Source organism: Diadema antillarum, unplaced genomic scaffold (genome assembly GCF_040938485.1).
Source record: "Diadema antillarum isolate AM-2024a unplaced genomic scaffold, OU_Dant_1.0 seq00000471_RagTag, whole genome shotgun sequence".
Lineage (NCBI taxonomy): Eukaryota > Metazoa > Echinodermata > Echinoidea > Diadematoida > Diadematidae > Diadema > Diadema antillarum.
In genome coordinates, this window is record NW_027271439.1 from 459,889 (window position 1) to 485,484 (window position 25,596).

At 39.5% G+C, this 25,596-nt stretch overlaps 1 protein-coding gene across 1 annotated transcript; it reads left to right on the forward strand.

Annotated features, from left to right (window-relative positions):
• The first annotated feature begins 929 nt into the window (after positions 1-929).
• On the forward strand, positions 930-21,583 carry LOC139733326 (lipoamide acyltransferase component of branched-chain alpha-keto acid dehydrogenase complex, mitochondrial-like). The gene is made up of 11 exons (XM_071644164.1): positions 930-1,001; positions 5,256-5,427; positions 6,177-6,282; positions 8,127-8,302; positions 9,698-9,861; positions 11,900-12,008; positions 15,126-15,451; positions 16,531-16,608; positions 17,398-17,589; positions 19,151-19,222; positions 21,335-21,583. The coding sequence occupies exons 1-11, from the start codon at positions 930-932 to the stop codon at positions 21,500-21,502; spliced, it is 1,635 nt and encodes a 544-aa protein (XP_071500265.1). The 3' UTR covers positions 21,503-21,583.
• The last annotated feature ends 4,013 nt before the right edge of the window (positions 21,584-25,596 follow it).

Genomic DNA, 25,596 nt, shown 5'->3' on the forward strand with positions numbered 1-25,596 from the left:
CTTCCCCCACTTTTGAAAACGTGGCACGGTCAATGATAATTATATATCATATATATTTTTATATCCAGAGAGAAATTAAAGAGAGGGAAGAAAAGATTATGTACATATGTGGCCCAAGGCATTTCTGCAATGTAGCTTCAAGTGTATAAGTGCAAAGTACCACCAGTACTCTTCGTCTGACTGGATGCAGATAAAGAAATAACAGTAATAATAACAACAGAGCCCAGTGCTTGATGTGGTGTAAATGACTTTATGACTGCAAGAATTCAGCTGAATTCTGATACATTCACTCTAATCAGATCAATCACAAAATACAGGGGACATTTACATGCAACATAATAATAGGCAGCTGTGATCTGACAAGGAGGGCATGTCCTGAGAATAATGAGGTAAAATAGAATAGACAATAATTAATATGATCATTGGTGCTTTTCTGCCAAATGTCAGATAGCCACCAAACTTTCAAAAAGCAAATCTTGGGGTTGCCTGATCGGGCTAAGATTTGAAATTGATTGTCATATTTCCTTTTATAAAGTGTCACTAGACTTTTTTTTTAGCCATTAACATTTAAAAATCAATGATTTTAAACAAAGAAAAATACTAGTGTCGAGCCCATCATTTAATACTTGATGCCATTTTTTAATGTAGGTATAAAATCAGTGTACTTAAAATGTGGATGATAATGTAAATAATGTACTTACTTTTTGCACTAATTCATTGCTCTTCATTGATGACAGATGAAGAATAAAATGAACTTTCAATTAATGAAATAAAACATAAAAAATGAGCATAGTGATTGATTAAAATGACGATTCCCACTACACGTTCTCTATTTAGCACCCCTTTGACTTAGCAATAAAATGAAACTCGCGATTTTCCACGCGGCACCACTAGTTGTGACGAGCCCCCAACTAGCACATCCTGGGAAGATGGCGAGCTACATGCGATTCGTGAGACCTAGGAACTTGTTGAACTTTGAACTTGTTTCTTCGGGTTTTCAGGTAATTACACTTATCGATCAGCTTTCGTTGAAGGATGTGAGAGGTGTGGTAGAAGCGAGAGTGTGTTCAGTAAGGTCAAGTTAGATTAAACTCGCCTTCATCATAGCACTTTCGGGTACCCCTTCTTCCTACGTAGACATTCGTGTCAATGCCGCTGCGCTAGTATCTTATCACGTGTAAAACTATGCTATGCATGCTCGTCGTCACCAGCCGGTCAAATCATAAACTGTGTACAAACGCTACGTAACAGTCTAAAGGGTGTGTAAATGGCATACTTATGCTCAATTTGCGAAGGCAGAATCAGCGTTTTGATTCAAAACGCTGATTCAAAACGCCGTTCACAGGGATGCCAAGTTAAAAAAAAATTGATGAGTGAGATTTTCATGACTCGGCATCTCGGCGAGCCAATGTGCGCGCAAGCGAGGGTGGGTGTGTCCCCACCCCCCCCCCCCCCCCCCCCGTGGCCTCCCACGGTAGGGAGCTTTTTCAATTTTTAGCTCTTAATGGTGCGATCAGGTGCATACTTGAGTGACTATTTTTTACTCATTTTGAAAGACAAAAGGAAAATATACCTTCAATTGTAACTATCACTTTAATCCTTTGAGCTACACTGTATATGCTCCCTATTGATTTATGGGCCCAAATTGCAGACTTTGCCCGATGCGTGAGAAAAATGGGTGCCATGCGTGAGATCGTGAGACGACCCCTAAATGCTTGAGTCTCACTCAGAATGCGTGAGACTTGGTAGCTCTGCGTTCACGGGAGCACTGTTTATGCTCACTTTCTTCGAGCCTTGGATCTGGAAAGAGCGTTTGCGATTGCTTCGCTGACCTCAGCAGAGGCAGGTCAAATTGGGACGCGCGCTGCGATCGCCCTCGATGGCCTGGCCTGGGAGAGCAGCTGGGAGAGACATGCGTATGCACAGTACATGGGAAAACTGCACAGGCCAGGGTAGCTGGCTGGCAGGGCGCGCGCTTTTTCCCATGAACCGGAAAGGCGTTAAGATGACGTCACTCTTAACACGTTTAGAAATGCTGTTGCGTTCATACTTCCCCGTCAAACGTGCAATGGCATGCCGATCATAAACGCACCTTTTTGTGCGTTTTGGATCGGCGTTTTGAATCAGCGTTTCTATCGAAGTGAGCATGAACGCAACAGCGTTTTGCACTAATCACGTTTCAAAAGCCTGATTTTGGCCCCCAAAATGGAAGCATAAATGCACCTAGCCTGACCAGACCGCTGTGCGAAGCACAGCGGTCTGACATGCATTAGTGTTCAAACGTTGTAAACGACCGTCACTATTGACGGCAAAATCACATAAAATGCCTTTTATTTTGTTTGATTTTAAGAGTAAGATAATTTTTACCACTCACCTACAGCGTATTTTCCTGATGGTTGAGTTGAATTCGGCGTTTTGTTGGTATCCAGACCGTACTGTTGAATTTTTCGGAGTACGGTATCGAGTAGATTGTGTGGTGGCATCTTTTCCTTCGAGCGCTTCACAAAATCAACAATCTACAGTACCACGCATGCGCAACCAGAAGTAGTTGCGTTTTACGTGCGCCCGTGCGTTTTATGTGTTACGTACGTAAAGCTACAGCACTCGTATCCGCGCGTGCTGCGCCGGCTATGATTTCACCTTTTTATGGGTCACTCCGACTAGCTCATCACTTCCGCCCCGACTACCTACGTTGTAGTATACGAGAGTGAATGCCATTCAAATAACACGCAGATGAGGAGTGAAGCAATACGGACGTTTACAGACCTGACTTTAGCCACGGATTTCCTTGAGTTTTAGACATAATTAAACAAAAAATCGCATACCGATTATTGAATGATTATCATAGATTACGGTGATTCCTTATATTTTAGTTTTCCACGATTAATAAAGATATTCAAGAAGGAAACGTACACCCACCGCTGAAAAATAACAACGTCTGCGAAGGAATAGACGTGCAGCCGCTGTAGTTAAAACGCACCCTAACATTACACTCTAATCCAGCAGCTGCTTTGAGGAGCCTCTAGGTTCTAACACACAGTTACTTTGGCTTTGCTTGCGCTGCGCTGCTTGCTCGGGAGCTCGGGTCCAGGAAAGTCGAAGAAAAAGAGAGTCGTGTTTCATTTTCTGTTTCTCTTTCCCTCTGGCTCTAGAACAATTGACAGTAGTAAATTACTCCAAGTGAATAATTGTGATATGTTTAGTCCCCACCACTGCGTGCCCGTACTAAATAAAACCCTACCTAACCCTATATACCCTAATTTACTGGCGGCCTAACCCTCAGCGGTGGGGACTATATCACGATTATACCTTCCAACTGTTCCCATTGATAGAGCATTCTTAATCTTATTTTGGTTTTGGTTTTTCTCAACTGTTAATGAAAGAAGGAAGCTTAATTCTCATTATTCAACCTTTGTTTGTTTGTTTGTTTGTTTGTTTGTTTGTTTGTTTGTTTTTTGCATATGTGAATACCTGCTAATTCCAATAAATGGCAGTGCCATTGATTCACTTCAGTACCTTTGCCAAGGAAGGAGGATGGAGGTTTTATAATATATGTCTTCATCAGCATTTTTGTTCGTTTGTCTGTCTTTTCGCAAAATAACTCAAAAAGTGGTAAACAGATTATTAACCAATCAAGCCAATAGTGTCAAAATTGAGAGTTATTTTGTAAACAGACAGACAAACAAAAAACAAATGCCGATGAAAACATAACCTCCTTCCATGGGGCGGAGGTAAATTATTTGAGGACAAACTTTTTTATTTCGCATCTACAACCATGTAGTTCAAGTTGACTTTAAAATTGAGTCAAATAGAAATGAAAAAAAAAATGTGGTAGAAAGTTTCATCAGAATGGGGGGTCATGGAAGAACAAGTTACCTGACCAGGAATTAATGTAGGGTTTTGTTTCTATTCATTTTTTATTCATTTTTGTACCAGACAGCGATGTTGTTGCAACTGTCAGGAACAGGTTTTTGCTGAGTTGATTCATAGGAGATAAGTAAGATTACGTAATGGTTCCCCAGTACAGTGCTCTTTGAAGCATTAGTTCTAAACATGTATTGAGAAAAAGTGGGGCGAGAATGTGGTGTGGCAAGCTGCTGGTCCCCTTGGGTAACTCGCTATATGTTGCTTGAAACAGGTGATGGTCTCTTTTTCTGGGTTGGTTTGGCAGGCACTGGTAGTGCAACCTGGTATTCAGGAAAATGACAAAATTTGTGATGTAGAAGTCTTGTTTTATGATAAATAGTTGAGATCTCCGCAGTTTTAGGCTATAGAGTGAATTGTTTTCGTGGTGTTATCAGGTGTGGTCATGTGAATGCTTAGGGTTACACCCAAGAATAATTAGAGATCAAGATTAGAAATGCAAAAGGTAGAAAGATTGCTTGAGCAGTCTGCAGTAAATTGTGAGCAGGTGAAGTCGTGGTGATCGGGAGCTCTGTCCTATCAGCCTAGGAGTGACCATGTGGCAGCCATTGGCCTGTGCCTGCCTATAGGCGCCTGTTTCCATGAGACTGACGTGGCGTGAATATTCGTAAAGGAGAGATGTTGAGCCTGGGGCTCCTTTTCATGCTTTGGTATCAATAAATGAGCAGCAATTACAATTCACCATTGCCTGAATAAAGACTCTGATTGTACCACCAACGACACAGCCACATTACTATGTTCATTGAATGAGACATGAGGTGATGGGATGACATCAATACCCTCATATGCCTCACAATACTCCTTCACAAAAATTATGTCTTTGGTTGATAATGCAGCAAGTACAGCTTGTGTCTCCTTTAAACACTCCAATGGTTGCAGTAAATTGTATAGCACTTAAATAATTTTATGTGAAGGACACACTCTTTCTAATTTCACTGCAGAAAGGAAATGAAGATTTGTGTGCACATCAGGAGGAGACTTATGAGGCAGTGACATCATTGGTGACATCATCATCTCATCTCATTTACATACAGTATGTGGTTGTGGCCAACATCAACATCTTGTGGAAGAATGAAATGTCAAAATTCTATGCCTCTCGTTGATTCCATATCTGATTTTATTCAAATCTCTAGCAATAGCATTCTATTCTCTTGATTTGTATCAAAATCAAATGAGTATAGAAAGGTACTACTCTGTACTTTCTATCTGATATGACTTCTGACTTGCCCAGATAAATGGACAATGCAATGCTGAGGCATGCAGCTGTATAGTGTGTTCAGTACATTTCCAATTGAGGATGATCGTATTCATTTATGTTTCCAACATCACAGAGATCGCTGAGGTGCCCGGCATCTTCTGTCTACCTGAGCCGCCAGTGCCATAGGGGGCAGAGCAGTGGACCCAATGTTGGCCCAAGTGTACATCTCAAGGGCAGTCTGTCTACAAGACCCCTGAAGCTTCATTCTCACTTTAGAGGTGTTCGCCTTGTTTCAACATCACCTAGTGAGTAAAGTGTACTTGCAAATCATTTGTTTGTTTGTTTTTTACTCTTTTATTAATTTATTAATGTATTCATTCATTCATTATCTCTTTATCTATATTACCATCTATTCATTCATTAATTTATTTCAGATTTAGTGGAAGTGCAGATAATTCTGTGCAGAATTTGTGCAGAGCCATTGTGGCCCAGTGGATAAGACTATAGACTCTTAGTCATGAGGTCGCTGGTTCAAGTTCTCTGGAAGCAGCAGTTGTGCCTCTTAGGAAGGGCATTTAATCCTCATTGAATAGTCCGTTGGAGGAGGCATTAGCCATCAGCCCCATAGCAGCTTGCTAGTAATCATCAGAGATCTTCCCTAGTGGCTAGGTAAAACAAGTTCAAACCCACATTTCTACATTGAAGGCTCTAATGCCACCCCTCTTGTTGTCCGTTAAAGAGTTACTTCTTTTGTTAACATTTGGAATGAGTAACATGTGATGCATGCCTCAGGTCTTATCAAAATTGCTTTTCCTCTTGTAATGATGAAACAAAGTATTCCTTTGATTTTCATTCATATTGTCATTAAACAGCTGATGGTTACTTTTGAAGGCAAGAATGATGCATTTTGCATTTGCATTTGTGTTTACAGTGGGACCATGAACAAAATACAGTGATGCTCTTATACTATACACGTCTTGAGAAACCAGACTTGCCTGCTGTGATGAAAACTGTGTATGAAATCGTTTTTTTTTTCTCAAAATGTGACATGTTGCATACACATTGCATTTTTGTGTCTCCTCAGATCTACATGGTGAGCTTGTACAATTCAAGTTGTCTGATATTGGAGAAGGTATCGCGGAAGTTGTAGTAAAAGAATGGTAAGTTTCATAAAAGAATATTGATTGCTAGACAATATACATCTTTTATATTTGACTCTGTCAATAAATGGTATCAATGCGTCTTTGCAACCAGAACAAGTCAAAGCGATATTATACAGATATTGACTTATCAGAGGTGGAATATAACATTTGAGATCCTCGCGGGAAGTTATATTTTTGTCGAGGATTATTATATTTTTCCGAAGCGCGTAGCGCTGAGGAAAAATATAGTATTTCGAGACAAAAATATAACTTCCCAAGGGAAATGAAATGTTATATTCCTACCGAAGGAAAAAAGTCAATATCTCTTTATGACCTACAGTACAAGAAATAAACTGCTAAAAGCAACACGACTTCTCCTTTTTCAAACCCACAGTCAAATTCATGAACGCGCGTGACAACGCTCGGCACTGTTAGTGGTATGCAATCGAGCCAAACCGAGCCATAACTATGATGGCTTTCGCGTAGGCCCTACTATCGATAATTCGTTCTTCCGTGGCATATAGCCGTGCAGGAGCATAATTCCTAGAACAATCGCTATTCAATCATACGTAGGCCTGTAGCGAGGGCCTATTTACGTAGCGGTAACGTTAGAGCTAGATTTTGTAATGACAGTTGTAGCACTATTAATATTAAATTATTATTTTAAAAAAATTGTAGAAGACTACCGTAACTGCCGCTTTTGGTCTAAAGCAAGCTTGGTAAGTGTTTGTGGTGATGTATGAGAATGTGAACTTTCTAACAATGTAGGGCCTAATCTCTTCTGTCTGCAGTCACTGGTACATGAACTGTAGACTACGGACCTGGCCCTGGTCCAGGTCAGCGCTAGTTGTAGCATAGAACTACCGGTGTCAAAGAAACTTACTCAGTTCAGGCGGTGGTAATACAAATGGGAAATCCTTTGCCTTCCGGCCCTGTCATGACTGTCTAACATTAACAGGAGTAGTAGGCTCTATAGACTATAGCTTCCAACACATTCACCAGTTTGTTTCTCTCTCAAGCTGCCATACCAGTTACAACACTGCTAACAGTTTGACAAAAACAAATCTGTTGCAATTTCGCAATTCTCGCTTGTAGCGCGTGTATGCCGTGCATGAAGTGTTGTCTACCGCTAACGTACGCTTTACAGTAGTGTGCTGTGTACTGTGGTCACGGCGATTGCATTCGTGTACGTGTGTGTGCAAAGCGTCTCTGTGTATGTTGCGCGCATCATAACAATTGGTTTTTGATGACGTCACCCCTCCTGATATAACGCATTTGTTTAACGTAGTCGCTGTTATATTCCATGGTTGTACGTAATTTACGTCATGTTATGAAAATATAACGCTTCTCATCCTTGTGACAATGGTCACGTGACTGCATTTTGACCAATCACACATTGATATCTATATAGGTCATATAATATAAGAGATTATCAAAATGTAGAGGGATAGCTTAAATGCAGTATCCTTCTCAGGCAAGTTGTTCCAATATCAACAAAATATGAGCTGAATATGGCATTTGTTATCAAGAAAGTATTTTTTTTTTTATAGCACAAACTGTAAATGTAAGTATTCCTTGAATATTCATTTTCATGTTCTACAGTCCCTGTATTAAAGATGAAATGATATTCAGCTGTACTTCAAGTAGATATGTCATCGGTAACAGCATGCTAATTTTGTGATAAACTGATGCACAAGCTGTCTGTAAAACATCTGCTGTAGTAAAAGCCTGCATCTGTTGCGAGACTCTCAGAAGTTATTTGTTTGGCTTATGCTATTGAAACCTACTATGGTCTGGAAGGCATACTGTTTTTGCACATTTACTCAGTGCTGTTCATATATCCTTGCTCTTCTGCCTGCCAGGTACGTCTCGGAAGGGGACTCAGTGGCCCAGTTTGACAGTATCTGTGAAGTGCAGAGTGACAAGGCATCCGTCACAATCACCAGTCGCTATGATGGCGTGGTCAAGAAAATATATTACGAGTTGGAAGACACTGCAAAAGTTGGACTGCCATTAGTTGACATCGAGCTTGAAGGAGGTACCGGTATTTGTTTCTTCTGTTCTATGATAATCCCAGCATTGATGCCTGAACACTGTGTATCCACATGTTGGACTCTACGCTCTATATCCTTGATACAGTGTAGACAAGAGTTTTCAAATTTCAGGATTGTAGTGTGATTATCATTTTGTGTGGTGACTGAGAAGACAAGGGAAACAAATAAAAGAATGTTCTTTGTAGAATAATACTGACTTAGACAACATATTTTCTTATTATGTCCTATGGAATTGAGTATTTGCTATCTACTGGGTGATTTCAAGTTTGGTGCTAGTGCTAGTGCTAGTGGTAGCTCCCAAATAACAGCGTTAAATCGAGCTCCAACACTGATGGTCAGATTAACGAGGCGATACCGATCATAATTATCGATCACCAGCACTAGGTGTTCGAATCACAGCACCGCGAGCTCTGCGGGAATTGCGCGACGAAAAAAGTGATGGCGCGTGATTGCAGTCAAATATTAAAAGATGTAGCCAAAACTGCTTAGTTTAAGACACATATTGAGGAAGACAGATTAAGATGCCACAAATTTCAGCCAATCAGATGCAAGGATTTCAGTAGCTTTTAACAGTTGTCAGTGTAAATCACTGACAAAAAGTTTTTGGCCCCCCTCCCCCCCTTCGATGTTTCGCGTGATTATTCCGCAATGCGTGATGCTTTCACCGCAACATTTTATGACTTTTCTTTCAAGTATCGCGCAACTTTTGAGACCAAATTTGTCGCTCCCGGGCATACCGTTTTGAAGCCACGCCCCTTTGAAAAAAATTTGTCGACCCAAAAATTGCTCAAAAACATGATTTTGTGTACAAATCCGATGTAAATTGTTTTTTTGCAAGTACAGTAATTCATATAAAAATATATATTTTTACTTTCAATGGCTGATGATGATTTATTTTAGCCTGATTATGCTTTAAAAAGTTTCTGCGACAAATTTTGACGAAAAAAACAACAAAAACAAAAAGCAAAAAACAAAGAAATACATAAGAAATTCAATAAACGGTAAAATACATAAGAAATAATTATGAAGCCCAATTTTTGTTTCATATTGTTGAAGATATTGAAAAGAATATGTTCACCAAAAATTAGAAGTCTTGGACCGTTGTTTTTTGATTTATAGGCAAAAAAAATTATTTTTGCATAAATTAGCATACATTAATTAATATAAAATACATAAATAAAATTTGAAAAATCTAACTGTACAGTCTTGTAGATTACATTGGCCTCTACCTTAGTGCAAATTTTCGCGAGGATCGCGCAATCCACGACTTAGATCTAAACGGGGGGCTTTTGGCCCCCCGGTGGTTTCAAGTCCATCAAAAACCCCGGTGGGATTAGGGTTAAAAATATGTGTTTTGTCTTACTTTCTTACTGGGACAGATGCCACAGCTAGCCATGAGGACAACGTGTCAGGCGAGACAGTTGAGGAATCTTCCAGCGACTCCAGCGAAAGTGATGGGGAAGCTATGAGAGTGTCAGAGGTCACGGGCGGAGGACGAATACCCAGCACCCCAGCTGTGAAGCGCCTAGCCATGCAGCACAAGGTACTGTATACACCATGTATTTCGGTGGGTTTTTATTTTCACAAATTTTGTGAGTTGGGTGCTTTTCCCCAGTGTAGCAGAATGTGATAATATATACCAGGACTCCACACTAACTTTTTTTTTGGTGGCCCGATGGGGCCACCAAAATCATCAATTTCAAATTTTTGGTGGCCCGAGAGAAAAATTTGGTGGCCCGAAAAAAAACCCCATTAAAAAGAATTAGAAGTCCTGTGTTTTTTTTTATTTGAATGGGTAAAATATTTAAGCTTTATCATAGTAAGAATTGGAAGCTGGACATATCTACTCATAAATAAACCTCAACAAACTCGCAACACTCACTCTCAGGCACTCATTCAGTCCTTTCCATCCATCCTTTAAAGAAATTTAACTGCTAATTTCCGGCGCAAAAAGTTACGAATTTATTGACATGCTTTTCAAAAAATTTTGGTGGCCCGACTTTCATTTTTGGTGGCCCTGGGCCACCGGGCCACCATTAGTGTCGAGCCCTGTATATGCTCTGATCCCACCATGAATGCATCAGCTAGGCATACAGTCTTCTGCTCATTACTCTGTACCACAATCTGGAATTCAACCACTTGTGAAATTGTTTGGGATTTGCACTTTGAGAAAAATTTAACTCTGCTGAATATATGGTGTGTGTATTATGTCTCAGGCAGGGAGATTCTGCCAGTAATGAGAAAAGAAAGGAAAAGTCATTGTCAGCAAATCAATAGAGATAGTAAGCAATCCCTTTAATTAATTCCCCCCCCCCAAAAAAAAAAAAAAAAACCCACAAACAACAACAACCAACAAATAACCCAAATTCTGAAAAAACAACAACAAATAAACAACAATCTGCAAAACAAACAAACAAACAAAATCTGAGTCAGGGAGGAGGGAAACCTCAACTTGTCTTAAACCATTATTAACCCATCGAGGACGGGCTGATTTTGCTACAACACTCATTTCCCATCCATAGACCCCTGCCCTAGTATACTCGGGACTCGTCCTCAACGGGGTAAGGATTATGCAGAATGTTATGTTGCATCTGAAAGTGTGCCTTCCATGTCAAAAATGCATTCTGTATATTTTGTACAATGCTATCTCCTTTCCCTGTTCTTAGCCAAGTATTCATAAAATCAGGAGGAATCTCATCAAGAGAAAATTTGGTGTTTAGATAACGATACAGTAGCAGGATGTTGCAAACGCAAGAGTTGGTGATGCATGACCGTAGTTATGTAGCTGCTCTTTAGGTTTTCACAAATTACACAGCTCATACATGGTATCATTACCTCCGCCAAGGGGGGAGGTTATGTTTTTGTTACCGTTGGTTTGTTTGTTAGTTGGTTGGTTGGTTGGTTGGTTGGTTGGTTGGTTGGTTCGTTTGTTCGTTTGTCTGTGTGCAAAATAACTCAAAAAGTAGTTAACGGATTCAGATGAAACTTGCAGGAAAGGTTTAGAATGACACAAGTAACAAACGATTAACTTTTGGCAGTGATCCGAGAATTTTGGGGGAATTTATGAAGGATTTTTGATATTTTGGCAGGGAGGGTCAATGAACTTGGAAGTTAAGGCTGCACGTATTTGAGGTTTGCATGTGCGCACCAAAGTGCGTGCTCTAGTTTCTGCCAGGGCGAGGCGCGCGGTGCAGCTGAGGGTTTATGACGTAACAAAGGATGCTATAGTGGGAAATTGGGCGGCTTTCAACACAATGCAGTACGTATGGGTGGAAATCAATGACGCTTGCTACTGTCTTTGGTGGAAATCACTGATCTCTGTGGAAGAACAAGATCAGTGCGAGTGGAAATGGGCTGCATGCTTGGCGGAGGTCTGCGCTCTCAGAGTGCTTTTCTAGTTCATTTCTGTTTCCAGAGAATATTTGAATCAGAAGGATCTCTCTCTTCAAACAACACATGATCTCTCTCTTGTTTCTACATCTCAAGTGTATCACTTTCCATATGTTAGATTTTTCACTGTTTAGCGTTGTTTTCATTGTAATGTCAGTGTATATTTTATGCTCTTGTCTTGCTATGGACAGATAAATCTGGCCGATGTGCAGGGAACGGGCAAAGATGGCCGAATTCTGAAGGGGGATGTGCTGCAGCATATAGAGCAACTCAAATCTGGACTCCCACAGTGGAAGCGAAGTGAGTATTAAGTAACCTTGATGATCATTGTGACCCTGCACCACAAAACCAACAAAAGGTTGCCAGACAGGGATTTTTTTTTATTTCAGAGCAGATTCTGAAAGAGGAGACTTTAAGTTTTAAAATGATGTACAGTCAACCTCACCTAATTCAAATCTGCATTGTATTTGGACTGAAGAAATAGCTTCGACTTTAATAGAGAAAATTCAACTTATGGGGGATTAAAATCAATAGAATATAAAGAGAAAAGAACTTGAAAAGAGCTTCGACTTAGGTGACTATTAGACTTATGCGAGGTTGACTGTATAACTCAATTCAAATGGACTCTTCTAACCTATCTAATATTGGAATGAAAGCACTCATGTTGGAAAAGTGTGAACTGAAAAAAGAGGTATTGAAGTATCCGTTCTATTCAAGCGCTTCATCTTACCTAGCTGTGCTTTGTGCAATGAACGGACTAAAAACAGGAAGAAAAATGCCATAGCAACATCAAGGAAGGGATTATCAGATTAAGCTGAAATTGATCATGCTATATTAACACATTCTATCCATGACAAATACCAGCTTTTAACCCTAACTTACCTGGGCTATTTAGCAAGCTTGAATTCTTGGGGGGGGGGGGGGGCATTATGGCCCCCCCTTCAGATCTCGGCTGTTGATCACGCGATCGCTGCAAAATTTTGCATAAACATAAAGCCGGATGTAATCTACAAGTCTGTTCAGTTAAATTTTCAAAAAATTTGCATTTTCTATTTTAAATTAATTAATTATGCAAATATATGCAAAAAAAACTCATTTTCGTCTGTAATTGGCTTATAAAGGCTTATGGAATGCTGATTTTTGGCGTAAATATTCCGAGTGACATTCCAAACATTTGTGCGTAAAAAAAAAAAAAATCAGTATCAAAATTAATTTCTTATGTTTTTTATTGTTTTATCATTTTTTAATGTATTTTTTTGTTTTTTCGAACTTTTGTTTCGGTTGTTTTTTTCAGCAGAATTTGTCATACACATCTTTAGAAGCATAATTATACTAAAATGAATTTATTTCAGCCATTAGAATTAAAAATGTGAATCTTTATATGAATTAATTGAAAAAACACAATTTGTATTGACTTTGTACACAAAATCACATTTTTGAGCAATTTTGGGTTTGACGAAAATTTTTTGAAGGGACGTGGCTTCGGAACGGTATGCCTTGGCGCGACAAATTTGGTCTCAAAAGTTGCGCGAGACTAGAAAGTAAATAGTCAGCGAGCAGCGCGGTCAAAAAATTTTGCGCGGCGGAATGGTCGCGGAATTTGTCGAGGGGGGCCATTATGGCCCCCCCCCCCCCCCCAGGTAAGTTAGGGTTAAAGCAGTAGTAGCATCATCGTTTCAAAAGTTATTAGAGTTGAAAGTAATGAGTGTTTAAAGGGTTCTCAATAAATGGAGAGGAGACTCTAAGACACACCTAATCAAATTATTCAGTGAAAAAAAAAAGTTCTAGAAAAGCTGCTAAAAACACAATTTAATTTCCTATTTGTCTAATTATCCCAAACTTTCAAATAATGTAAAAGAAGAATTGCTCTTTCAGAAAATATGACAAACTAAAGATTGACTAGGTTAACCCATTTCACCTATTTTGAGTCTTCACACAAAATCAATGTTTGCGACCTTTTTGTTGGTTTTGTGATGCACAGTCACAGTTGCTTGGGTGTGATATTCACTGACTAATCTTCAAAGGGAATGTTATTTGATATTGGTTCGCACAATCACATCTGAATGAATATTTGTGACCCTGCACCTCAAAACAAACAAAACGTCGCCAGACATGAATTTTTAGTTAAGACCATATTCTGAGAGAGCAGACTTTAAGCTTTAAAATGATGTATAACTCAATCAAATGGACTCTCCTAACCTATCTAAATATTGGAAAGAAAGCACAAACTCAGGAAAAGTGTGAACTGAGAAAAGAGGCTCTGAAGTACAGTGTCTATTCAAGCGCTTAATCTTTACCAAACCGTGCTGGCTGTGCGATGAATGGGACAAAAAACAGGAAGTAAACCACCAGAGTAACAACAATGAAGGGATTATCAGATTAAACTGAAATTAAGCATGCCTCATTAACACATTCTGTCCATAATTAATGCCAACTTTCAAAGCAGTAGCATCATTCTTTCTAAAGTTATTAGAGTTGAAACTGAAGAGTGTGGACAAGGTTTTTCCAGAAATGAAAAAGGAATTCTAAAGACACACCTAATCACACTATTCTACCAAAAATGTTCGAGATAAACTGCTAAAAAAACACACTTTCCTGCCCGTTTTATCATGCCAAATTTTAGCATAATGTAAAAGAAGACCCGCTCTTTCAGAAAACATGAAAAAGTCAAGTTCGGCTAGGTTGACCTATTTCACTTATTTTCAGTCCTAACGCAAAATCAGTGTGTGCGACTTTATGTTCGTTTTGAGGTGCACGGTCACATTTCTTCCACTACGCCAATAGAACAAGTTGTACAAATGTACTTAAATCACAATCCTATAGTTACTCTGTATGGATAGAAGGTAAATACATATTTCATTACAATACTGTTGTACATTTTAACTTATCAAATGTGTTCCAAAGAACAGTATCTTTTCAGTAATTTCTTCCTCCTATAATGCAGTGTAAGCATAAATGAGATGAAATGGGTTCAAGAGAATTGTAATTCCAAGAAATCAAAGGGATGACAGTACCTCTTTGGAAAGAAAAAAGAAATTTAATTTATCTGGAATTTTAATGGGTATGTTTTTGTTCAAGATCCCATATTTGCTGTGTTGGTATTTCTTTATCTGTTTAAGTCTTCAGATCCCCAATCTTAGGCAGAATGCTGTTGATTTTTAGTTCTTCTATGCGTTCAGAAACCTATGATTGTTTCGTCTAAATATTAGTCCTGCGTCCTTTGGTAATTATCAAAAGTTTCTAAATCTTATGTATGATCCCATAAGAGGGGTTGAGAGGTCGGATTGTATGTGACTGCATCATCATTTATGAGCCAACGATGGCAATGAAGACGTATCTATTCAGATATAGGACTGAATGATGTACTCTCCTTGAATCAAATCTCTTGCCTTTCCATTACATTGTACTATCCTTTAGCTCCAGAAGAATTGGAACCACCACCTCCTCAGCCTCCTAGGGTCCCATCTCCCGTGCCCACAGCTCCCGTCCCTCCAAAGGCCGCCCAGCCACCCACGATACCTGCCAGGGTGCCCGTCAGACCCGTTGCGGGCCAGGACCGGACCGAGCCCATTAAGGGCCTTCGCCGGGCCATGGTGAAGGCAATGATTCAGGCCAACGCCATCCCACACTTTGGCTACAAGGACGAAGTGGACGTGACAGAGCTGGTGGCCCTCAAGGATCACTTCAAGTCAGCTGCGGCAGCAAGGGGAATCCAGTTCACCTTAACGCCAGTTTTTATCAAGGTCTGTGCCCTCCCTTTTAGTCGGCTCGTGCACCTTAAAGGTCCTGTTTACCATTGGGAGCAGTGATTTTAAAAATGTTCAAGATATCACTTTTGATGCATATGTGTAGGTCAGTTGTATCACAAAACATCCTACTTTATAAAATTTTTGCAATAAAGCCTAAAATATAAGGAGATATCATTATTTTTCTCATTGAACCATGATTGCAGACGGTTTCGTCTGGAAACATTTTGATTTTAACTATTGTTCACATTTTGTACATTTAACAATACTTAACATCGATTATACTTGTTCAAATTTTTACATTGGTTGTTTCTATCCCTAACTCACATTTTATAACTATTTTGAAGCACTAAAGCTGGGTTTTTATTTCATCTGCAAATGGTAAATTATACCTTTAAAGTAGTTCAATTGTCATAGAGTGCTTTGCACTCCCATTATAACAAAGTCCTTGGGACCGAACATTTTCTTCTCTTGTATCAAAATTTCATTATAGGGGAGCAGTAATGTATATAAAGATATGTAGATAATTTCAGGACCTAAATTTTCACTTTGCTGTAATGAGAATTTTGTTATCACTGTGTTCGTTATAACGTAACGGGAGTGAACTGTAGTACATGTATATTGCATCCCTGGTTAGTGGAAGTGGCTCATATTCTTCAAGACAATAAGATTGTTTTAAATAGTGTATTGCATCCCTTGTTAGTGAAACTTGATCATACTCCTCAAAACAGAGAGATGATTATAGAATAGTATATTGCGACTCTGGTTTAAAATAGTTGGTTTAAAGTTAAAAAGGTTGGTTCGCACACCTTAAAACAATGAGATTATCACAACTGATTGACAAATTGCCCTACATCGACGTAAAATTTGTCAATCAGTTGCAATGAAAACACCTCAATGGAAGAATTTCATGAATTTGAATAATGAGATTGTCATATACTGCATCTCTTACCTGTTTAGTTGAACCATTCACCTTGAGACAGTAATGTTTGTTTGTTTGTTTGTTTGTTTGTTTTTGGTTTTTTGTATTTCCAATTGTTATTGTTTATTCCCTTTTTTTTCTCTCTGTACTCCAGGCAGCTTCCATGGCTCTAACTTTCTTCCCAGAACTGAACTGCAGTGTAGATGAGGCCTGTGAGAATATGACATACAAGGTACAAGATACAATGTTGCAGTGTATGGATCTCTGAAATTCTGTTCACACTCGTGTTGTAGGTATGGTACTTGTATCAATTTGTGTGAGGACACAAGTCAACAAGAAGAATACATTCACTCGAAAAATTGAAATTTTCCAATCTTTTAAAAGTGGAGAAAAAAAAGTATACCTCGGATGAAAGCAGTGAGTTTTATCAAATGTAATGGACATAATGAAACTAGAGTTACAAATGCAAGTACACTGTATGAGTAATGTAGTTATAAGAAAATTAGTTGCAATTAAATGACTGCCGTATGACTGCTATTGGAGCACCCTACATGATCCTTAGAGGGAATGAAAACATGTTTTCGAGTATTTTTTTCTGTTTTTTCTTCTTTGAAAGGATCTTCTCTTGCAAGTTTGATAACAGTAATTTACTCTTGATGCAAACTTGGCAACATTCCTTCTCATATTTTGTTACCATGTATCGCATGGAATTTCAAATAAAGTGAGGATTTACGTCATTTTATAACTTCACAAAATTTAATATACTCTCTACTGGTGTAGCTCACAAGAGCCACAGGCTGCAGTGTGTTATGTTAGGATACTGGTGTGGATGCTCAACTCATGCAGGTATACTGAGGCAATAATCTTGCAGGTTGCTTGGCTGGCTTTATTCAACAGATGACCATCTTGACATACTCCTGAACCTTGTTTCAGAATCAAAATCTACCATGAATCAACTCAATATACTAAAAGTGGTTTAGTTTCAAATGTCCGTTGTTCTTTTCCCCCTCACATATCCCAGGCGGCACACAATATAGGCTTCGCCATGGATTCCCCACAGGGCCTGATTGTGCCCAACGTGAAGAACGTACAGGCCCTCAGTCTGTTTGAGGTGGCCCAGGAGATGAATAGACTCATGGCCCTAGGAGTGGAGGGCAAGCTGGGACCAGATGACCTCTCAGGGGGAACTTTCACCCTTTCCAACATAGGCGTGGTCAGTTATTGTTATCTTATATGTGTTGATCAGGCATGTGTGTGTGTGTGTGCGCGCGTGTGTGTCACCAAAACTTGTAATCCCGCCAAGCCCATGTTCAAATTTTTCATGATGTTTGATGTAGCAAACAAGTGCATTATGTTAAAAAGCAGGGCCTATATCTTTCTGGTTTGAATCTGTCATCCACATGAAATATGTCTACCTTATAAACGTTGCATTTTGCTCTACAATGACAATAGTGTGCTCCTTTTTGTCCCCGCCGAACGAGTTCGAGCAGGGGACTATGAAACGGGCTCCGTACGTGTGTGTGTCCGTGTGTCCGTCCGTCCGTCCGTGTGTCCGTCCGTCCGTCCGTCCGTGTGTCCGTGTGTGCGTCCGTGTGTGATCAAAATCTTCAATTTGCTACTTCTCTGTCATTTATGAGCCAATTTTGATTCTGTTTGCTTTATATGATAGCACTACATGGGAGCTTTGAAACTTCTACACAGAATTTCAGTCGTGACCTTTGACCTTGACCTTTGACCTATATTGTACATTTTGCTACAAAATGCTACTCCTTCGCCATTTCTAACCCGATTTCGATTCCGTTTGCTTTATATGATGGCACTAGGTGAGGGCTTCAAAACTTCTACACAGAATTTTGACCTTTGACTTCTTTGACCTTTGACCTTGATTTTTGACCTATATTGTACATTTTGCTACAAAATGCTACTCCTTCGCCATTTCTAACCCGATTTCGATTCCGTTTGCTTTATGTGATGGCACTAGGTGAGGGCTTCAAAACTTCTACACAGAATTTTGACCTTTGACTTCTTTGACCTTTGACCTTGATTTTTGACCTATATTGTACATTTTGCTACAAAATGCTACTTCTTCGCCATTTCTAACCCGATTTCGATTCCGTTTGCTTTATGTGATGGCACTAGGTGAGGGCTTCAAAACTTCTACACAGAATTTTGACCTTTGCCTTCTTTGACCTTTGACCTTGATTTTTGACCTGTATTGTACATTTTGCTACAAAATGCTACTCCTTCGCCATTTCTAACCCGATTTCGATTCCGTTTGCTTTATGTGATGGCACTAGGTGAGGGCTTCAAAACTTCTACACAGAATTTTGACCTTTGCCTTCTTTGACCTTTGACCTTGATTTTTGACCTGTATTGTACATTGGCTACAAAATGCTACTCCTTCGCCATTTCTAACCCGATTTCGATTCCGTTTGCTTTATGTGATGGCACTAGGTGAGGGCTTCAAAACTTTACACAGAATTTTGACCTTTGACTTCTTTGACCTTTGACCTTGATTTTTGACCTGTATTGTACATTGGCTATAAAATGCTACTCCTTCGCCATTTCTAACCCGATTTTGATTCCGTTTGCTTTATGTGATGGCACTAGGTGAGGGCTTCAAAACTTCTACACAGAATTTTGACCTTTGACTTCTTTGACCTTTGACCTTGATTTTTTACCTATATTGCACATTTTGCTACAAAATGCTACTTCCTGCGGGGACATATATTACGCACCGCGTAATTTCTACTTTTCCTTGTTCTTTCTTGCAGATTGGAGGTACCTATGCAGATCCTGTTATCTTTCCTCCCCAAGTAGCAATAGGAGCTATCGGCAGAGTTCAGGTAAATCTACCAGTAGAAGCAAATACACAGAAAAAAACATGAAACAAAAAGCATACAAGAAAAAAGGACATATCATTTTGGATTGACGCCATGAAAGTTTGAGAGGTCGTTGCGAAGTATACGATAGACATCCATTATGTGAACAGTGCTAGAGACACAGGCAGAAATGTAACTAGTGACATCTCCAAATGTAATTTTCTAGTTTATGCTTCATTCGATAGTATTTGTGTTTTAGATGTGAATATGTTGCGTTTTTTTGGTGGTTGTTTCTTTTTAGCTCACCTGAGCCAAAGGCTCAAGTGAGCTATTGCGATCGCCCTTCGTCCGGCGTCCGTCGTGCGTCGTGCGTCGTGCGTCGTGCGTCGTCCGTCGTCCGTCGTCCGTCGTCCGTCGTCCGTCGTGCGTCGTGCGTAAACTTTTTACATTTTCATCTTCTTCTTGAAAACCCCAAGACCGATTTTCATCAAACTTGGCAGGTAGCATCCCTAGGGGGTTAGGAACTCAATTTGTTAAAATGGGCACCATGCCCCACCCAGGGGGCCCCCAGGGGGGCCCAAACCCCCCAAAATTAAGGAATCTGTAAAAATCTTCTTCTCTAGAACCATAAGTGATAGAGCTAAGTTAATACTATGAGTTAGTACATTGATGACTGTAGTTTCAAGTTTGTTCATGGCAGAATCAGGGGTGCCCCCCTTGGGACCCAGGGGAGGGGGGTGGGGAGGGGTTCTAATGGGGCCTATATTGTACATTTTCATCTTCTTCTTAAGAATCCCATGACCCATTTTCACCAAACTTGGCAGCTAGCATCCCTAGGGGGTTAGGAACCCAATTTGTTAAAATGGGCACCATGCCCCACCCAGGGGGCCCCAGGGGGCCCAAACCCCCCAAAATTAAGGAATCTGTAAAAATCTTCTTCTCTAGAACCAGAAGTGATAGAGCTAAGTTAATACTATGAGTTAGTACATTGATGACTGTAGTTTCAAGTTTGTTCATGGCAGAATCAGGGGTGCCCCCCTTGGGACCCAGGGGAGGGGGGTGGGGAGGGGTTCTAATGGGGCCTATATTGTACATTTTCATCTTCTTCTTAAGAATCCCATGACCCATTTTCACCAAACTTGGCAGCTAGCATCCCTAGGGGGTTAGGAACCCAATTTGTTAAAATGGGCACCATGCCCCACCCAGGGGGCCCCAGGGGGCCCAAACCCCCCAAACTTAAGGAATCTGTAAAAATCTTCTTCTCTAGAACCATAAGTGATAGAGCTAAGTTAATACTATGAGTTTGTACATTAATGACTGTAGTTTCAAGTTTGTTCATGGCAGAATCAGGGGTGCCCCCCTTGGGACCCAGGGGAGGGGGGTGAGGAGGGATCCTAATGGGGCCTAAATTGTACATTTTTATCTTCTTGAGAACCCCATGACCCATTTTCACCAAACTTGGCAGGTAGCATCCCTAAGGGGTTAGGATCTCAATTTGTTAAAATGGGCACCATGCCCCACCCAGGGGGCCCCCGGGGGGCCCACACCCCCAAAATGAAGGAATCTTTTAAAATCTTCTCTAGTATCAGAAGTTATAGAGCTAAGATAATACTATGAGTGAGTACATTAATGACTGTAGTTTCAAGTTTGTTCATAGGAGATCCAGGGGTGCCCCTCGGGGAGGGGGGGGGGGGGGTGGTTGGGAAGGTCCAAATGGGGGCCTAAATTGTACATTTTCATCTTCTTCCTGAAAACCTCATGATGGATTTTCGTCAAACTTGGCAAGTAGCATCCCTAGGGGATCAGGATCACAATTTATCAAAATGAGCACCATGCCCCACCCAGAGGGCCCCAGGGGGCCCCAATCCCCCCAAATTAAGGAATCTTTAAAAAAATGGGACCTTATTGTACATTTTCATCTTCTACTTGAGAGTGCCTGGTCAAATTTTGGTAGAGCTGTGAATAATTTAGATTAGTGACTGCGTGAAAGGTGAACTTGCGATACTCAGGTGAGCGCTAGACCCGCGGGTCTCTTGTTTTAAACTGGGCTCACAAATGGGGAATTCGTTATCAATTCTTAAAGTCTTTTCTTCTTTTTAATCTCTTTTTCATTATGCTCTTTTTTTTTTCTTGCAGACACTACCAAGGTTTGATGCTGATGGTGACCTGATCAAGGCCAACATCATGGCGGTCAGTTGGTCTGCTGACCACAGGGTCATCGACGGGGCCACCATGGCTCGCTTCTCCAACCTCTGGAAATCTTACCTTGAACAGCCTGCCACCATGCTCATGGACATGAAATAATAGTGTGGCCAATAAAGAAGGGGATAGTCAAACAGTGCTGCAAGACTCGACAACTACCTGCTATTGTTCATCCAGTCGTCATATTCTGTCATCCTCACTCGGTGATGGGAGTTCCCCTATTATATCTGTGGACATAGGAGGGCAGTCTTCACCGTCGCTAGGCAGATGTGTCTGTGATACAAGGTGGCATGTTCGGGATCTGTAGGGTACTTTTTGTTGAGGATATTCCCTGCTCAGAATGGTAGCCCTCTTGTTATGCACCCCCCCCCCCCCCCCCCCCCCCCCCCCCCCCCCCCCCCCGGCCCACTGCCTTTGTTGTTTCAGTTGGAAATAACATTCATCATCAGCAGTGGAAACCAGTGTTCATCATCAGCTACAAAGGCAGGCACCAAATCAACGTTCAAACTATCTTCAGGTCAAGCAGTAATGAAGGAAGTGTGATTTCATTTCATTCATATTTTGCTACATTCACTTCGCTGTAATTTTCTTTGAATAATTACGACCTCTTCAGTCTCCTCAAAGTAAAATCATCATTCTGATTTCCTGATTTGCCCTGCTGAATGTTTGATTTATCACCATTTAGTGATACCTTGAGGGCTTTGCAGTATATCAGCTATCCTGTCAGTTTTTTGTTTTTAATGGCTATAGATTGATTGATGTATCGTATCCACCCAGTAGGATTGTATTTCCAGCTGCAGTGAAGCTCTAATCAAGGAATTCTTCACAGACAAGGGCTGCTACATTTCATGGTGAATGTTAAAACAGTTTTCATCTCTTGTGGTGTTTAGATGATGAAAATTTTTAGGACTAGTTTGGGCTGCAACTGGTCGTCTCAGCTATATGCTGAAGTATAATGTTTGTCCATGTAGGGAGTGCATCTGGGAAAGTAGTCTTCGTTCTGATCGAGTGATGCAGACATAATGGTGCGTGGTATGTCACTTTGAGGGACTTTGCATTTGTTTTTTGTTCTGTTTGCGTTTTGTTAGAGGGGTGTCAGAAAATAATCTTGGCTGTGGTCTATAAGTGCTTTACATAGATGGAATTTTTGTTTGTTTGTTTGGCTTTGCTTTTCTAAGTGATGTGATGCAAGTTGAATGCTTAAATCAAAGAATATCCACTGAATTATTTGTAAAGAATTGACTAAATTGCTTAAAAAGCTAACAGTTTGTATACAAAGACAGTGGCATTGCACTGAAAGAGATTACAGAGGTCGAAACAAAGGAATAGTCCTTGAAACCATTATGAACTATGTGTTACAGGTGCATTTACCAAACATATATAATGCAATGTATGTGGAACTAAGTCTTGGAAGATTTTATATGGAATGGATAATCAATAAACTATTGTAAATTTAATTACCAGAAATGGTGGCTGAAAGCTGTGCAAAGTAATTTTCTCTCTTTATGTGGATAACTGAAAACAATTTTCTGTTGTGTCCCCATATGATTACAGTACATTTCTTTACAATGTGACACCAAAATGGTGTGCAATAAATGCTCTGACATATAGTGTGGCTGCCATGCAGTTTTTGACAGATGTTCTGGAACAGCAATAAGAAATCAAATGATTTTACATTATTCAAAAGGCGATTCAATATATTTACAATGTAACAAGACATGATTGCAGTTTGTTTTCTGTTTTGATGGTTGATTTTTTACAAATTTATGTGGTAAATTAATACATTGTATGATCATTATGAGTCCAAAATTGGTTGAGATGAATTTTTACTCTAAAGCCCAATAACTGGAGCAGATTCATTCATCTCTGTTATGATACTTAGTATCACTGACTTCTAGCAGAATACATGTATCTCTAAACCAGCAAAGTCACAGTGCAATTTAAAGACGGAATACCAAATTTCTGTTTCTGTCTCTGAAAGGTGAATAAAATTATTTGACTGTGTGATTGTCATGCCTCAGTCTTGTTCCAAACTATGTCATACAGAAGTACACTGTATATGCCTGTGCAGCTCCTGATATATTCAAGTCTAGAGCAAAAACAATAATGCGATGAACCATGTTTACTGTGCATAGAATACACTGTAGATCCATTCTTGCTCTGAGGGACCTGTGGAACCCATTTTTTACTTCAAATATTTTTTTTTTAAACAGCCAATAGTTATTAAAAAATTAGGAAATCCTTCTGTGTGCAAATTAAGTACTATTGTCCACTTTACTACTACTCCTTGTTTAATACTAACTTCTTCTTTTTTTTTTGAGGGGGAGGGTGGGGACAAAACATTTAACTTTGTGCAATTACCATGTTAAAATTCAATAGAATCTCTCCATTTAAATCTGCAGATGAATCTGTGTTGTGCAGGTACAGCAAATCTTCAGAAAATATGACAGAGTTGGTAAGTTCTGTCAGATTGTGCTGTTTTATGCTGTGTATTACTTCTCCTCCATATGGTATGATCCAACTTCGTTACATTTTTGAGGACCATCAGAGCATTATATTTGTTTCCCCTCTATCTATCATATCTTATATGATGTTATGATTTCAGACAATAATCAAGGACTGGTGCGTAATCAATGTGCCTAAGTTTTTCCAGGATCTCCTGAGTAGTTTGTATAGGTTTAGATGCTGACTTCACCTTTAGTTTGTCATTAGTAAATGTCTGGTGTGTAATCATGACCTGAAACATCTAAGGTAGTGATACTCACTTTAAAAGTCTTTTCAACATCTGTTAGTTTAGACTCAAGATTATTGTCGTTATGGTTGTTATAATCATCATCATTTTTATGAATTTGTATAGCAGCTTCAACATTGCAGCTGAAACCACCAAATGGAAATTTGAGCCCTATTTCTCACAGGAAATACAATCTTAAGACACACTCCTACGGTGGGTTTAAATAGAGACCGTTGATAAGAATCGAGTGTGACCACATGTGAACGTGTATGGCAGTCACCTTTAGATATAACACTTTTCATATGAATGGAAACTATAATGTACTCTCCAGTGTTGATGTACATGTGTATATGATGATGTTCCTCTATTGCTGTGTGAACTGTTGTCCAAGAAACTTCCATCTTGTTTATCCTGTGAAAATCATACAAGTTAAAATGAACACATGGTACATACTACAGAGCACTTCAATTACAACGAACACGGTTGTAATAAAATTTCATTTTAACAAAGTAAAAATCCAGGTCCCATAATTATTATCATGCAAAATTGAAATATTTCCTTTGTTGATAATGAACTTTCGGTATGATAAAAGAAAACTGCGTGTCCCATAAACTTTGTTATAAAGGGAGTCATCTTTAATTATTTTTGAGATGTAAAATTGGACTTGATAGCTTGTGGTGGTAAAATTCTGTGTTTCAAAATGGTGTGCTATGTGTTTGCAATAATAGTTGATATTTTTTTTATCAATAATAGTAGATATTTTTAGAGCGCCTTTTCCACTGGATACAAAGCACTATGAGATGTCATCCCTGGTCGCCATAGGAGATAAAATATATACAAATTACCAGGCAGTGACAGTACGAGTCCAGTGCATGTATCGGGATATCAATGGGATAGTGTTTAAAGTTGGTGAACACTCACACATAATTATTGGCATTGAGCGACAAAATGGTAAAAATGTGTGAATAATGATTTAAATCTTATCAGTATTTCTTACACCACTTAGAGCAAGTAGAACTGTTGCATTTTTTTTCTTCCCTTGGCTATTTTTGGCAATTTAATGATACAATTGTATTCATGTTGGATAAATTGTTACTCTGATGCATCACATATTTGTTGTCAGTTTTTTGTATAGACTGTGCTACCAGAGGTAACTACACAATATGAGTTGCTGAATGGGTTCATTTTGTGTCTTGCAACTGCGCTGTTGATGTACGATGTATTTGAAATGGATATTCTGTGAAGACGAAATGGCAGTCATGCATACAATCATGTGAACCTCATGCTTAATATGTATATTGGTGTCAGTATCTTTTCCCCTTTTGAGTTTTGCCAGAAAATGAGAATACCGACACTTGGTTTGAAAAGAGTCTGATTACAAAATTGATATATTTTTTAGTTTTGTCTTTAGTATCCTCTGAATAAAGTATGGAATATGGTGGATATGAAGATGTTCTCCTACTTG